Source organism: Prosopis cineraria, unplaced genomic scaffold (assembly GCF_029017545.1).
Source record: "Prosopis cineraria cultivar Desert tree isolate PC_DT_omini unplaced genomic scaffold, ASM2901754v1 PC2, whole genome shotgun sequence".
Lineage (NCBI taxonomy): Eukaryota > Viridiplantae > Streptophyta > Magnoliopsida > Fabales > Fabaceae > Prosopis > Prosopis cineraria.
This window is the reverse complement of record NW_026555333.1, coordinates 19,666,260-19,678,734: the sequence shown is the minus strand read 5'-3', so window position 1 is coordinate 19,678,734 and position 12,475 is coordinate 19,666,260. Positions and strand designations below refer to the sequence as shown.

Sequence of the window (12,475 nt, the reverse complement as noted above, 5' to 3'; positions counted from 1 at the left end):
AGTCTTGTAAGTTAGAAAATTAGCACATCAGTTGACTTTTCTATAGACGAGATCAAAAGTGATCTCTCAATTTCTCATTGTGAGGTTACGGATATTCCTTAAAATTGATACAAGAGGATGGCCTTAGTTGAAATTACTTTTAATGAGGGAACGGGCCTCTATAAAATCAAAATAAACATTCACTTTGATAATCCTATTATCCTAACATATGCTAAGCCCTTCCAAAATTATTATCAATTCGACTGTAGTGCTAAATTGATAACCAAGGTTCTTTGTAAACCCTTTGATCTAATTCCGCTTGTTATCTCATAATTCCTCTACCAGTAACTCCATTATACTTAACCAAACCATCAACGTGAAGTTTGGCCTCCTTGTATCTTTTCAAATAACTGCTCTATCTTTTCTTTCTTCTCTCTCCAGCTTGCTTTCCTTGTATGCATAATTACATATATTATATTGCGTTGCGTGTGCGCGCTTGTTCGCCGCTTGCTCGAGGGTATGCAAAACTGCTGCTTCCTTTCCTCTATCTCATGGGCGCTACATGTATTGATTTTCCTTATTTATTCTCGATTTACTATTTTTCCTATATGGGAAAAAAAAGGAGAAAATATAAATAGATTTCCTATCCAAATTCTATTTTTCCTAACAATAAAATTTAGAGGGGGAAAATAGATAAAATAAACTAAATGGATATAAAATATTTATAAATTTCATTCAATATACTTCAAAATCTATACCTATTTAACTATAAAAACATGCACTTCTCAACAGCATTTCCTAACTGGTCAAGTGTGGTTGGCTCAATCTTCTCTTCAGTTTCCAGGGCAGCCTTGTGTTCTACTAATTTTGTCTTCCACTTTATACCAACCGCCTTTGCCTGATCAGCAAACAAAATTTCTGAAAGTGGGGAACCACAAATCTCTTTGTAAGTATCATAAGAAGCAGCACAAGTGTTTCCACCTTCCAAGAGTTTTGCAAAAGGATGTGAAACCGAAAGTGGACTACCCGGTCCCTCTAATTTGTCCTTCAATGAAAGAAAGTCCGAGACTAGTTCAGTCTTGCTGAGCTGGACAAACACTGCAGATTCATCCAGGCGATAGACTGCAACTACAGAAGTTGGACCATAAACTTTGGTTATACAATCTCTTACTTCACTTGTCCTGAGCTTGAAAGGAAGTCCCCATATAAGAACTACATTCTCAAACAAAATCTTCTGCCGTTGTTGTCTCTTGAGGTCATGAATCCCAAAATCTCCAACTCTATCACCGGTACTTAGATCAATAATGTCCCCATGCAACCAATTAAGATAAAGAAGGTTGATGTACTTCCGAATTTTCTCATTGAGGGCTAAATGTTGTGAAGAGTCATTGGATTTAAAATCAACACCTAAATGACTGCACAGCTGGGCAAAGACGCATCCGGTCATGAAAGCATCATATCCAGCTTCATGCTTGCCTCCAGGGTTCCAGCTAGATGACCTGCAAGTGTACATATTATGCTGGTATCATGGGAGCTTCTACAATGGCCCTTCAGATTCCACAGAGTAACAACATAGGAGACAATATTAGTTCGATTAAAATAAAATTACAAGTCCAGAAATCTTATGATATTAACTTATATTCTACGCATATCACAATCATTACTCTAGTGCTTTAATACTCTGTCCGTCAAAGTTGGTTTTCCTTTTCTATTCCCTATAATTTATTGTTACTGTTTTCAGTCATATTGCATCCTTTTTACCAGAATTGATTGGCAGAGATGTTGCTCACTGTCTCAATATCTATATATATATGAATTTTGTTCCTATCAATGAACAGCATGAATTTCAGAGGAATATTATTTTGAAAATCTTCGTGACAATGGAGTTCCCAAGGCCTGATCTTTCTTTATGAGCAAACCTGGCTAACCAATGTCGTTAACACCAAGAAAAAACGCCACTACTCACCACTTCGATCAGCCAGAGCGAACGAACTCACCCATGTTCTCATCACAATATCATCTATATGGACATAACCATCTTCAGCAGTCTCACTTTGTTTTGAAGTATGTTTGAGGCTGAGAAAAGGAAAACTAGCTCCTTAGAGCAACCAAACAGCATGAACAAATTGATTCAAAATTCAAAAATTGGAGGGCAAAATATGGTCAAGTCAAGGTTCATCTACTCCATGACAAATGACATTGGAGAGAATTCTCCCGTGTGTGAAAATCAAAAGCATTTGGGAAGTTGCTCAGGAGGCCAGTTCCTCGAGTGAACAGAAGCCCTTTCTGAGATAGAATTCTCCAAGATTTAAACAGGAAGAGATGGCTGCATATCAATGTTTCACTATAGTTACAACGTATTGGCAGCAGTTGGCTGGATTTGAGACCTACAATTGGTCATGCAGTGATGATCCAGCAAATTGAAGGAAGATTGCAGAAAGAAAAAGAACCAACAAAATTTTGATAGAGGAATAAGAATTACTTGGACACAGAATGGGCAACTTTCATTTTAAGTTATTGTATTTTTGTTTAGGGATACTTTCTCCTGTGAAGGAACAAGAAACCATCAGTGGTGATCAAAAGGGCAGGATACCAAACCCTAACTCAAGGTATCTATGAATGAGGATCCAGGAGTTGAATGGAGGGATTTATGTGACCCAAAACACAAACAAAAGCAAATGCCTGATTCAAAGCTAGTCTTAAAGATCATATTATGAATTTTCTTATTATACTCACAACTATGAAGCCAAAAAGACTCCTTAACCTACAGTTTCCCTAAGAAACAAATACCATGATAGCTACTGTATGTTCTATGGTACATGGACAATTGTGTGGACTGATGGGCCTAATCAAGTATTAAAATTGTTGGAAGATGCCTATAAAAATGACTATATGTGAAGGTAAAACAACATGAAGGTTTGGTGGATTCATTTAAGAACTCAAAAGTAGAATAATAGATTTCATTTTCACACATGATTTGGCATCACATGTCCCCTTCAATATGCATCACAAAAATAACAATGTTGAAATACACACAAAATCTGTACCACCATCTTCTTTACTGTAGGTTTTTAATAGGATAAGTTAAATAACAAATTACTCGGTCAGTATTCATAACAAAGAATAGAGAACCAAACCTTGAATCATTCGCTTCGATCTCCACTTTCATGGCTGTCAGAGAAACTACGTCACTGCTTTTGAATCCAACAGCAATTTGTTGACACAAAAAGGCAAATATAGAGGCCAGTGATTTTGGGGATTTTTTCATCCTTTTTTGGAGCAAATAATTGCCATTCAAGAGTATTTTGGTGTCAACAATGTATGGAAAATACTTGTTAACAGAGGAGACAAAGTCTTGAACAGTGCTTGGAAGAGAACCTATAAATTTGCTGTATACATGAGCAATATCTGCATCATAGAATCGTATCGTCTTAGTAATGCATAAAAAAAAAAATATAAAGCTTGTTTAGGATTGAGAATGGCATTGATACCCAAAAAGCAATTGTGACCGACTATCAGCTTCTGTTCTGAGGAAAGGAGGTCAACAACATGACGGAATCCTACCGCAGCTTGAATCTTCATCTCTACTTCCCTTTGATGCTCATCTTGCACTTCTTTCTGCATTAGATTAATGCATACACATTCAATGACTTAATAAACTGCAAAGATACCACTGAATATCAGTTCACAAGTTCTGTTTTCATTTCTCAACCTTCACACTCATAAGTTAGATGTCAAACCTATTACCAGAGTACATAAAACTACTTATAGTATATTTAATTGGTGTCCATTCGAAAGGATTAAGACCAGTTTCCAAGAAAATCTTATCCATTCAAAATAGAGATGGTAGAGGCCTCTATATTTTTAATTTAAGTTAATCAATTTTGGCGGTGATCAACAAATACAATCAGCACAAAAACCAATATCTCCTTTTTCACCCATCCATGATGCAGTCAGATACTATTTGTCATCAGCAATGTCGAGCACATATTGCATTGTCACAAGGAAAAGAATAGAGCCAGTTTTGAGGAGTTTATTGACATCTTACCAGAAGTGATTTCAGTTCATCCCTTGAGTCTGTATACACAACCATGTGTTGCAAACCAGAATCCTCGCTGTTTACACTGACATAAAAAATATCTTTGAAATGCTTTCTGACAACCTGCAAAATTTTAAACCCATTCACCAACAGCCATTCCAAGAACCTAATATATGTATGATACTACAATGTCACCAATTCTGACAATCATATTCACTTCTGGTAAACATATTCACTTAGGAAACAAGACTAAACCACCTTACCAACTTAATCAACTTAAGCTGATGAGAGGTGAATCCACAAAGTCTAAGAGCTGGAAGCATCTTATAGAAAATGACTTGAAGTTGCTGTTTTGAATCTTCTGAGAATCTTTGAATTTTGTCTTCCCCATCTTGGTCCTGAAATAACCCATCACGCCATTCACTGAATTTGTTTTTCACTCGTTCAGTGAACAAAATATCTGACATACTGACTGACGGTATGTCTTTGACATTCTTCATGCCAAACCTTGAATCTTCATCAAACCCGTCACTATCATTAATTGTATTCAAGCACCTTACAGCTTCACTTTCTTGTTCTCTGGATAAATAAGATATTCCTGACATTATCCAAGGTTACAAATTCTCAAACTACAAGTACATTAAGAACTTGAGTTGACATTTGTATAGACAGATCGAATGCCATCCTATTCACAGACTATTGTTGGAACATTGACCAACTACTAATTTCCAAAGATGTCCCAAAGTGTTTCCAGCTTGCCAATCCATAACCCTCAGTTTATGGACCATTTTTTTCTCAGAACAAATGAACAATGCAGGAATTCAAACTATAAACATCCAATAGGGAGGTTTCCACATCTTTACCTTTCCCAGCAAAGAAATTGTTAAAGATTACAATAATAGCACCTTCACATAACAACTTAAGCTTTGAATGAGTCGTTGCCAGAAATAAAGTAAGCAAACCAATATAATAACCAGCTTGACATCAAAGGTAACCACAGGTAAAAGAAGGAAAAGTAAGCCAACCTTCATGTATGCATGCATTAAAATCAAACTGGTATTTAGCCAAAAAACCTATGGAAGTAGTCTGGCAGAGAAACTCAAAACAAGGACCCAAACCTGCAAGCTCCTGACGTGGAAAAACATAAAAATTGTACCTGTCAAAAAGAATTTTCTTAATCTGAACAGTAGTCAAATAATTCCATCAAAAGAAAGAAAATAAATTAAAAATACTAGAAGAAATATATTCCATAAATTCACATAAATGAAGCACATGGAAAACTTCTTGAAGCAGATGCCTCACACTCTAAATGGAAAGAACCAAATTGTTATGCTGATTTAGAGCAGAACCATAAGTCACGCAAACTCTATTTGAATGCTTGTTCTTACAAGCCAAAGTGAAGTGTGCGCGGGCTGTAACAGAATGTATTAGAAGGAATAAAGGGATTAACAAACTGTGAGGAAGTTAGTTAGGAGCCGTCCAAATTGGGATAGGGTATACTCCCTCTGTCCCAATACATAAATGGTTTTTGACAATTTTTTTTATCTTTAAATATAAAAATCTGTTAACATATTTTTAATAAATAAATCATTATATTTTTATTAAATTAAAAAAAAAGATAATTATTTTTATTAATTTACTTTAAAAAATTATTTTTATTTACAATAATTAAAGACAAAACTGAAATGTTGATATGCTTTTAATATTATAATCAACTTTTATTAGGCTGTGTGTATATAGAGACGAAGTATGTCCTATGCTCTGTACTCCAGTGACTTGAATGAGAATATTTTCCTTTCTCGCCTTCATCTATCACTTGTAGTTAAGGAAAGATGAACAACTTCCCATAACATAAAAACAAAAAAAAAAAAACCTTTTTTATTACTTGGAGGTTGAAATATAACACGAATATACTAAAAATTCCCTCGCGCTGAGCTAATAATTTTGTTCTACTATGATTGAATTTTCTCAGATACAGGGGGAAAAGGCGAAGAACAATACTCACGGATAAGAGATAAACGCATGCTTCGAAGAATCCCAGCGGAAGGGACAGACACCGAATTGTACGACGGCAAACTTATTCGCAGAATCCTTAACCTTGAGGTAGCGAACATCGGAGCTATCGAACTCGAAGGACTCCCGCCATGGGGCGCTGGTGATTCCCGTCATTTCAAGGTCAATGGCGACGAAGTCCGCGGCTTGGACATGGTAACGAAGTTCAGCTAGTGAGGCATCGAAGTTTGATTTGGTGACGGTTTTCAGAGGGAAAGCCGATCCCGATTGAGGTAGTGAAGCAGAGGAGACAGAGCTGAAGGCACGTGCGAGTGCCCAGCTGGCAATTTTCTGAGCCTTCATCGTCACTCGCCAGTTCTGCATTTTGGCTGATGAATCGAGCGTTTAGGTTTCGCGGAGGAATATTGAATTGCTACTTGCCGGGACAAACAGAAGAGCCCATACATATATGCATGTATGTATGTTATATGTATGCTCCATTTGGTGAACGAGATACCTGAAAATAATCAATTAATTTAAATTAAAATTTAAATATTATTTTTTAAAAATTTATAATTAATCTCTTAATTTTATCATTTTATTATAATAAATTTGATAATTTATATTTTAAATTTTAGTTAAAAAATTTATTTTTAATGTTAAAATTTAAAAAAATTATAAATTCATTACAATACAATTATAAAATTAAAAAATATATTTATAAATTTTTAAAGTTTAATATTTAAAATTTAATTTAAATTAACTGATTTTTTTAATATCTCTTTGTCATTCTTCCTAAAATATTTTTATAATTTTTAAAAAAATTATGACATTAATTTAAAAAATATTTTTTTTTACATGAAATTATGGGATATTGATAATTTTTTTAAAAAAATTACTTTATCATGAAATTTAAAAAAAATAATGAATTTTTTTAAAAAAGTATGAATGTAGAAAGTTTGAAGTTGAAGTTCACATGAATGTAAAAAATATTTTTAAAAAATAATATTTCAAAAAAAAATTAAAATAATGGCGGTGGTGTTAAAACTAACCCGCTCTACGTTCGTGGCTCTGCGGCAACTAACGTCCTCATTTCTGCTTGTGTCATTCTTGGTTTATTACTCTGTGGTAGACGATTATGGGCTATTCTACCACCTATTTTGATTTTTTTAAAAAAAAAAAAACCTGTTAGATGCACTTTGAAATTGTCATTTTACTAATTTAAAAAGTATTAGATGTATTTTGAGATTAACCTTAGTTATTTAAAAATGAAAGGAAAATGACAAACTACAAGAAATGATGGTAACAAGAAAACTGTTTTCTTGTTAAAGCTCTTAAGATTTATATATAATCATTTATATACTCCTTTTATTAAAAAATATAAAACATTTTAATTGAATCTCACCATCAATAAAGTAGTTATTTATTTTTAAACTAATCTTATCTTTCTATATTTATCCCTATAAACACCTTAAAATAAATATAAAGTAATTTATTTAATAAAAATACTTTAAAAAAACAATAATTATACCTTAAAAGACTAAAAATATCTTACATTTTTTAATATCCAACCCCTCACAAATATCTAATATATTTTAACAGAAAGAGTATTTGTTTTCAAAATCATTGCATGAAAATGTATACTTTTTTTAAAAGAATAGGGTTCTGCACAAAAGAGAGATGATGAAAACAAAGAATAACATAGTCAAATAAGAAATTAGATACATATTACTTCTCTTTAATTAATGTTCCAACATTACGTCTCCATTTCGAAAGCACCCAAATGGCCTGTTGGCAAATCCCCTTTTGATGTCTTTTTCAAAGTCATTTTACATATCTTATAATTATCCAAATAAGATTTGAGATTAGAGAAAACACTTTTGAAGAGTTGAATATAATATATCCAAACAAGGCCTATAACTTTAGTCTCCCAACTAGAACATATAAAAGCAAGAATAATGCAACTCTTTTTTTTTTTAATAAATTGCATGAAAAATATTTCCAGCAGCATGAAAATTTTAAAACAAAAGGAACAAAAAGGGATTGTATTTGCTTGTAATTCTGCGGTCTCTACGTATAATCATACAATAATTGACCCATCGGAGAACATACATTGATAGTTATCAAGTTTAGAATTTAAACCCTTGGAGGACCACCCTTTTGCTCAAAAAGGCGACGAAGGAGGAAGACTTGAAGCAAGCTGCCACCAATTAGTACTGCAGATTCAAAAATTGCCTTCTGCACAGCTCTGCTGCTCAATGCATTGTTTGCTGTCATTTCATTTCATGCAAAATATTTGTTAGACTCTTTGTTTCATTCATTTACATATATTCAGCATCCATATAAATCCAAAACTTCTAGTTCTGTGCAAAAAATCATTATATATAATATAGATAAAGTTTGCTAAAAGTTGCACTGTTTATATACTTGTGAATAGTATGGTTTTCAACCTCTGAACTTGGAATCTATTTGAAATGAGATAACAAACTAAAGATGGTTTCTTAGTTTGTCCTACACTGATGTGGTATATTTTTTAACTTCCTCGAAAAAAGAGAATAAAAGAAAATTTAAATGCAAACCTGGTGCAAGACATAGTAGTGATTTCATCAAAGCTGCTACTATGTAGTGCTTGTTTTTGTAGTGAATAATGATATGTTTTTAGATAGGTGTGTTTTGCAGATTAAAAATATGGTTATAGAAACTCCTTAAAAATGAAAATGTTGGCAAAATCTATGATATGTAAAAATCGTAATAGATATCATGCATTTATTTGCTTGGAGTATAAAATAGGCGGTGTCGTTTGTAAATGATATGATTCCTTCTGACATGTATATTGATATTGATTGATGCATTAATTTCTTGGTAATAAGAGTGTCTTTTAATTTTGCTGGTGAAATAAGACACACAATTTGACCATTTGGGGTTTCAAGTAATGATAGTGCATATATACACATACCTATTGCTTGGCGTTCAGTTTGAGCCTCAAGCCAATGTTGTTCAAACTGAATATTGTAAAGTGCTTCCTCTAATTTTGATATCTGCTGCAACAGGGGATTGAAATGTTCTGCAATATATATAGAGTTACATATTAGACTCTTTTAACAAAAATGTGTTGAAATTTCATCAATTTCAAAAGCTAACTGGTGTACTCAAGTGTGTAGCCATTGAAAAACGACTGTTTGGATTTAATGCAGCACAAGGATTTTTAGTTTAAGAATTTTTGGTTTTTTAAGACAGAAATTGTAGTTGTGTTAGATTTTAAGGGTGTAAATCTCATGGTTCAAAAGGTACTTAAAGAAGGATTAACATATTTTTTATGAACGAGATTTTCATACCATCACAAGATTTAAATCTACTTCACATTAAGTATAAGTTGCATTCTTATTAGTTGGATTGATTTTCATTGGCAATTCCGTCAGAAATTTTTTTATTATCTTTGAATTTGTCATATCATGTGATCTGCTATACTAAGTGAAATGAAATCATGTGGAACAAATAACATGCTTGATAACAAGTGATAAATCGACATGAAAGGGAAATATTATCTCGAGAAAAATTAAATTGAAAACTCAAAAACCACTCAAAATCCAAATCTGAATTTGAAAAGCTGGACTTGCAAATGAATATAAACTCAAGAGAGGGAAGTAGTTAGATTACCATCTTTTACATGCTGATCATAGGCAGTGAGGTGGCTGACATAGATATCAAAATCAATAGTTTCATGATAGGGAGACCTGTTGGTGAAGCAGAAACGATGGAGGCCTTTATTTGCAGCCACAAAATCAAACTTCTCACTTGTCTTGTCCATAAGTTCATGAACTTTTTCACCAGAAGGTCCCATTACCTTCAATTCAAAAAATAAAAATTTAATACTAACTTCCTTTGTTGGTCTTAATTAACAAGAAATACCATGAATCAAAATAACCCTATTCAGTTGACAACGTAGCTACCTTTGAAACCCAGAAACTCAGTTCAAAAATGAAGTTTGGTTCTGTATAGTAGAAACTTAGGGGTAAATTATATTTGAACTCTGTTTCTATATTTCTGTTATTTGAGTTCTAAATATTTCAAAAGTTTACCAGAAAATCATCAACAATTTAGTTGTTTATCATGGAAACTAGCTATTTGCAATTGAGGTTTCAATATTCATAAATGAGCTTCTAGTTGTGAGAAGTTTCTGTTTCTGACCAAGTATTCATAAACTATAAATCTATAATCAGTGCAACGAGAGAGAGAGAGGGGATGACGTGGGAGCCACCTGTCATGCTAAGACTACCTAACTTCTCTCTTCCTGTCCCCCCCTCCTCTCATTAAAGGAATAGTCACTAACGGCATGAAATTGCAAGTGAGATTGATCTCGCAACCTCTCATTTATTGAAAAACTTACATGCCACTAGGTTATAAAGTCATTGATTTTTCTCTCTTTCTCATAACATTACCTACATCTAACAACAGAGTTTAGGTTCTTTCTCATCTTAGAATATATATGATGTATAGAAAAATGCCCATTTATCACTACAAAATCTGTTTTAGAGCCAGCATTGTTCAATATATCAGGAAATCTTTTGATGCAGGATTGGAAGGTAACTTTTGAGCATGTTTACAGATTAGCAAATAAATGTGCTGACATCATTGCTTACTTTACTCAAAACATTGACGACAACAGAGGCTATAGTTTTGACAGAGCCTCCTCATGATTGTAGACACTTATTTTCTTTAGACCTTGTGGGTCTTCATTAAGGCTCTGGCCTTCCCATTTTATTTCCCAAAAAAGGAATCAGATTCAGAGCTTATGAACAAAAGTAGCAAGGTACTAACCACAATGTCAACACCTTCTACAGTATATTGCCAGGATGAATCAATCTTGATGACAACAAAAGAAACATGGATTGTGTCCCTTTCATACTGAACATTATGAGAGAAGCACTCTTCTCTGTCTATCACAAATCTGATTCCCTCCACTGCTTGCAGACTCAAGCTGCTTAACAACAATATTGGTACCACGACTATGGCCAAATTGGACAAACCCACCTTCATTTCTACACCAAAACATAAGCTCTACATGTTTGAATGAATAATAGTATATCTGAATCTCTCTATTTTCTGCAATTTATTTTTAAGAAACTGATGCTTTTAATCCTGAAGAATGAAAAAGAAAAAGAAAACAATTAATCCTTGTGATTTCTGTTGAAGAAAAAAAAATTTGTTCATGGAGAATCACACTTGACAAGAAATTTGTTCATAAATAAAGATTAATAACAAGTCCCATTAAAAAAAAAGTCTATATTTTTATTTTAACAACGGTCCATTTCGTATAGATAATTGTTTGTGTAAATAAGTTTCATTGTAGGTTTTTGGATGTGATTCTCCCTTTTCTTTATGGGGATAGTGAGTTACATAACAATTACTATGATATTCAAATGTGGTGCATGATAAATACTGAGAATTTTTAACATGATGCATGATGTCAAATGCCATGATCTTATAGATTTTGAATATCCATGCAAGTTTCCATGTTTTATGTCTAATGTAACTAAATATTCATGGCATTTTGTAAATTGGGAGTAGATTTGAGTCATGACTATTTGAACCAATCCTTATTCATTTTATTTTACTTTCATTTTGGGTTTGCAGTTGCTTTCCTATACTAAAGCTCCATTTTTCACACGACGAGTATTGAATTGTTTATATATGCACACAATTTAATAAAACCCTGCATTTTTTATTGTAGGGAACAAAAATTTTTATTAGGTAATCAAAATCTGGAATTAATATTATATGATCTTTCAAGACATTTCGAAGTGTAAAATACCACTACACTGGACATTCCCAATTCCCATGAAAGAACTGTGAAGATCATTTCAACCAATTCAAAATTGAAACAAGAAAATAAATCAAACCAGATTATGTATGGTTGTTCTTGCCTCGTTTTTTTGCCCAGCAGAAGGATTGTGTTTGTTTACCAAGAATAAACAATCCATTTCATGGAAGCATTCATCATCATCATCAACACCACAAAAGCATGAGATTAAAAGCACCAAAACATTTCATTTTTTTATTTTCTAGGTTATTCTTAGAAATCATGAATATGATACACAATAATCAAACAAATAAAAATGTTACCTTTTTCCTTGAAATCTTGGCTTCCAATTCAATCTACGTTAAATATGAAGATCTTAGTGAATTCGCAATGTTCGATGTGAAGATTCACAATTTTTGATAGCTGCAATCACGCATCTCTGTTTTAAAGTATTTTGCCATTGATGATTTTTATTATGAAAATTTTAGAAGTAATTTTTAAAACTTCATTATTAATCTTCTTATGTTTAAAAATATGAAAAAAGTTTTGCCAACAAAAATACGACAATTTTATACTATAATTTATATGAAAAACATATATTTGCAAATCATGCACTTGTTTTGAAAGTTATACCATGCATAGCTACCCCACAAGTAATGCCATCT

The 12,475-nt window shown here is 32.8% G+C and overlaps 2 protein-coding genes across 15 annotated transcripts; both read right to left on the bottom strand.

The window, feature by feature from the left end:
* Positions 1 to 399: 399 nt before the first annotated feature.
* On the bottom strand, positions 400 to 6,473 carry LOC129303238 (poly(A)-specific ribonuclease PARN). Of its 14 annotated transcripts, none has more exons than XM_054942405.1 (8): positions 6,024 to 6,473; positions 5,044 to 5,174; positions 4,282 to 4,616; positions 4,028 to 4,141; positions 3,471 to 3,597; positions 3,117 to 3,387; positions 724 to 1,478; positions 400 to 583 (listed from the first exon to the last, which is right to left on the bottom strand). In XM_054942405.1, the coding sequence occupies exons 1-7, from the start codon at positions 6,392 to 6,394 to the stop codon at positions 746 to 748; spliced, it is 2,082 nt and encodes a 693-aa protein (XP_054798380.1). In that variant the 5' UTR covers positions 6,395 to 6,473; the 3' UTR covers positions 400 to 583; positions 724 to 745. The 14 variants fall into 14 exon arrangements, with proteins under 14 accessions (XP_054798380.1, XP_054798381.1, XP_054798391.1 ...); XM_054942406.1 differs by having other exon boundaries at positions 738 to 1,478; XM_054942416.1 differs by lacking the exons at positions 400 to 583; positions 6,024 to 6,473 and adding an exon at positions 5,321 to 5,510 and having other exon boundaries at positions 670 to 1,478; positions 4,282 to 4,416; positions 4,488 to 4,616.
* Positions 6,474 to 8,116: 1,643 nt separating this feature from the next.
* Positions 8,117 to 11,047, bottom strand: LOC129302613 (transmembrane emp24 domain-containing protein p24beta2-like). The gene is made up of 4 exons (XM_054941526.1): positions 10,829 to 11,047; positions 9,668 to 9,854; positions 8,967 to 9,074; positions 8,117 to 8,280 (listed from the first exon to the last, which is right to left on the bottom strand). Exons 1-4 carry the CDS (start codon positions 11,045 to 11,047, stop codon positions 8,147 to 8,149), a joined length of 648 nt encoding a protein of 215 aa, XP_054797501.1. The 3' UTR covers positions 8,117 to 8,146.
* Between the last annotated feature and the right edge of the window lie 1,428 nt (positions 11,048 to 12,475).

What these genes read in the sequence shown, in the direction of transcription:
- LOC129302613 (XM_054941526.1), bottom strand. Translation starts at nt 11,047, where the DNA reads ATGAAGGTGGGTTTGTCCAATTTGGCCATAGTCGTGGTACCAATATTG. An exon ending in TAGAAGGTGTTGACATTGTG is followed by an intron (nt 9,855 to 10,828) that starts GTTAGTACCTTG and finishes TTTGAATTGAAG; the next exon opens with GTAATGGGACCTTCTGGTGA. An exon ending in TGATCAGCATGTAAAAGATG is followed by an intron (nt 9,075 to 9,667) that starts GTAATCTAACTA and finishes TATATATTGCAG; the next exon opens with AACATTTCAATCCCCTGTTG.
- LOC129303238 (XM_054942405.1), bottom strand. Translation starts at nt 6,394, where the DNA reads ATGCAGAACTGGCGAGTGACGATGAAGGCTCAGAAAATTGCCAGCTGG. An exon ending in CATGCGTTTATCTCTTATCC is followed by an intron (nt 5,175 to 6,023) that starts GTGAGTATTGTT and finishes TCTTTTTGACAG; the next exon opens with GTACAATTTTTATGTTTTTC. An exon ending in ATGAACTGAAATCACTTCTG is followed by an intron (nt 3,598 to 4,027) that starts GTAAGATGTCAA and finishes AATCTAATGCAG; the next exon opens with AAAGAAGTGCAAGATGAGCA.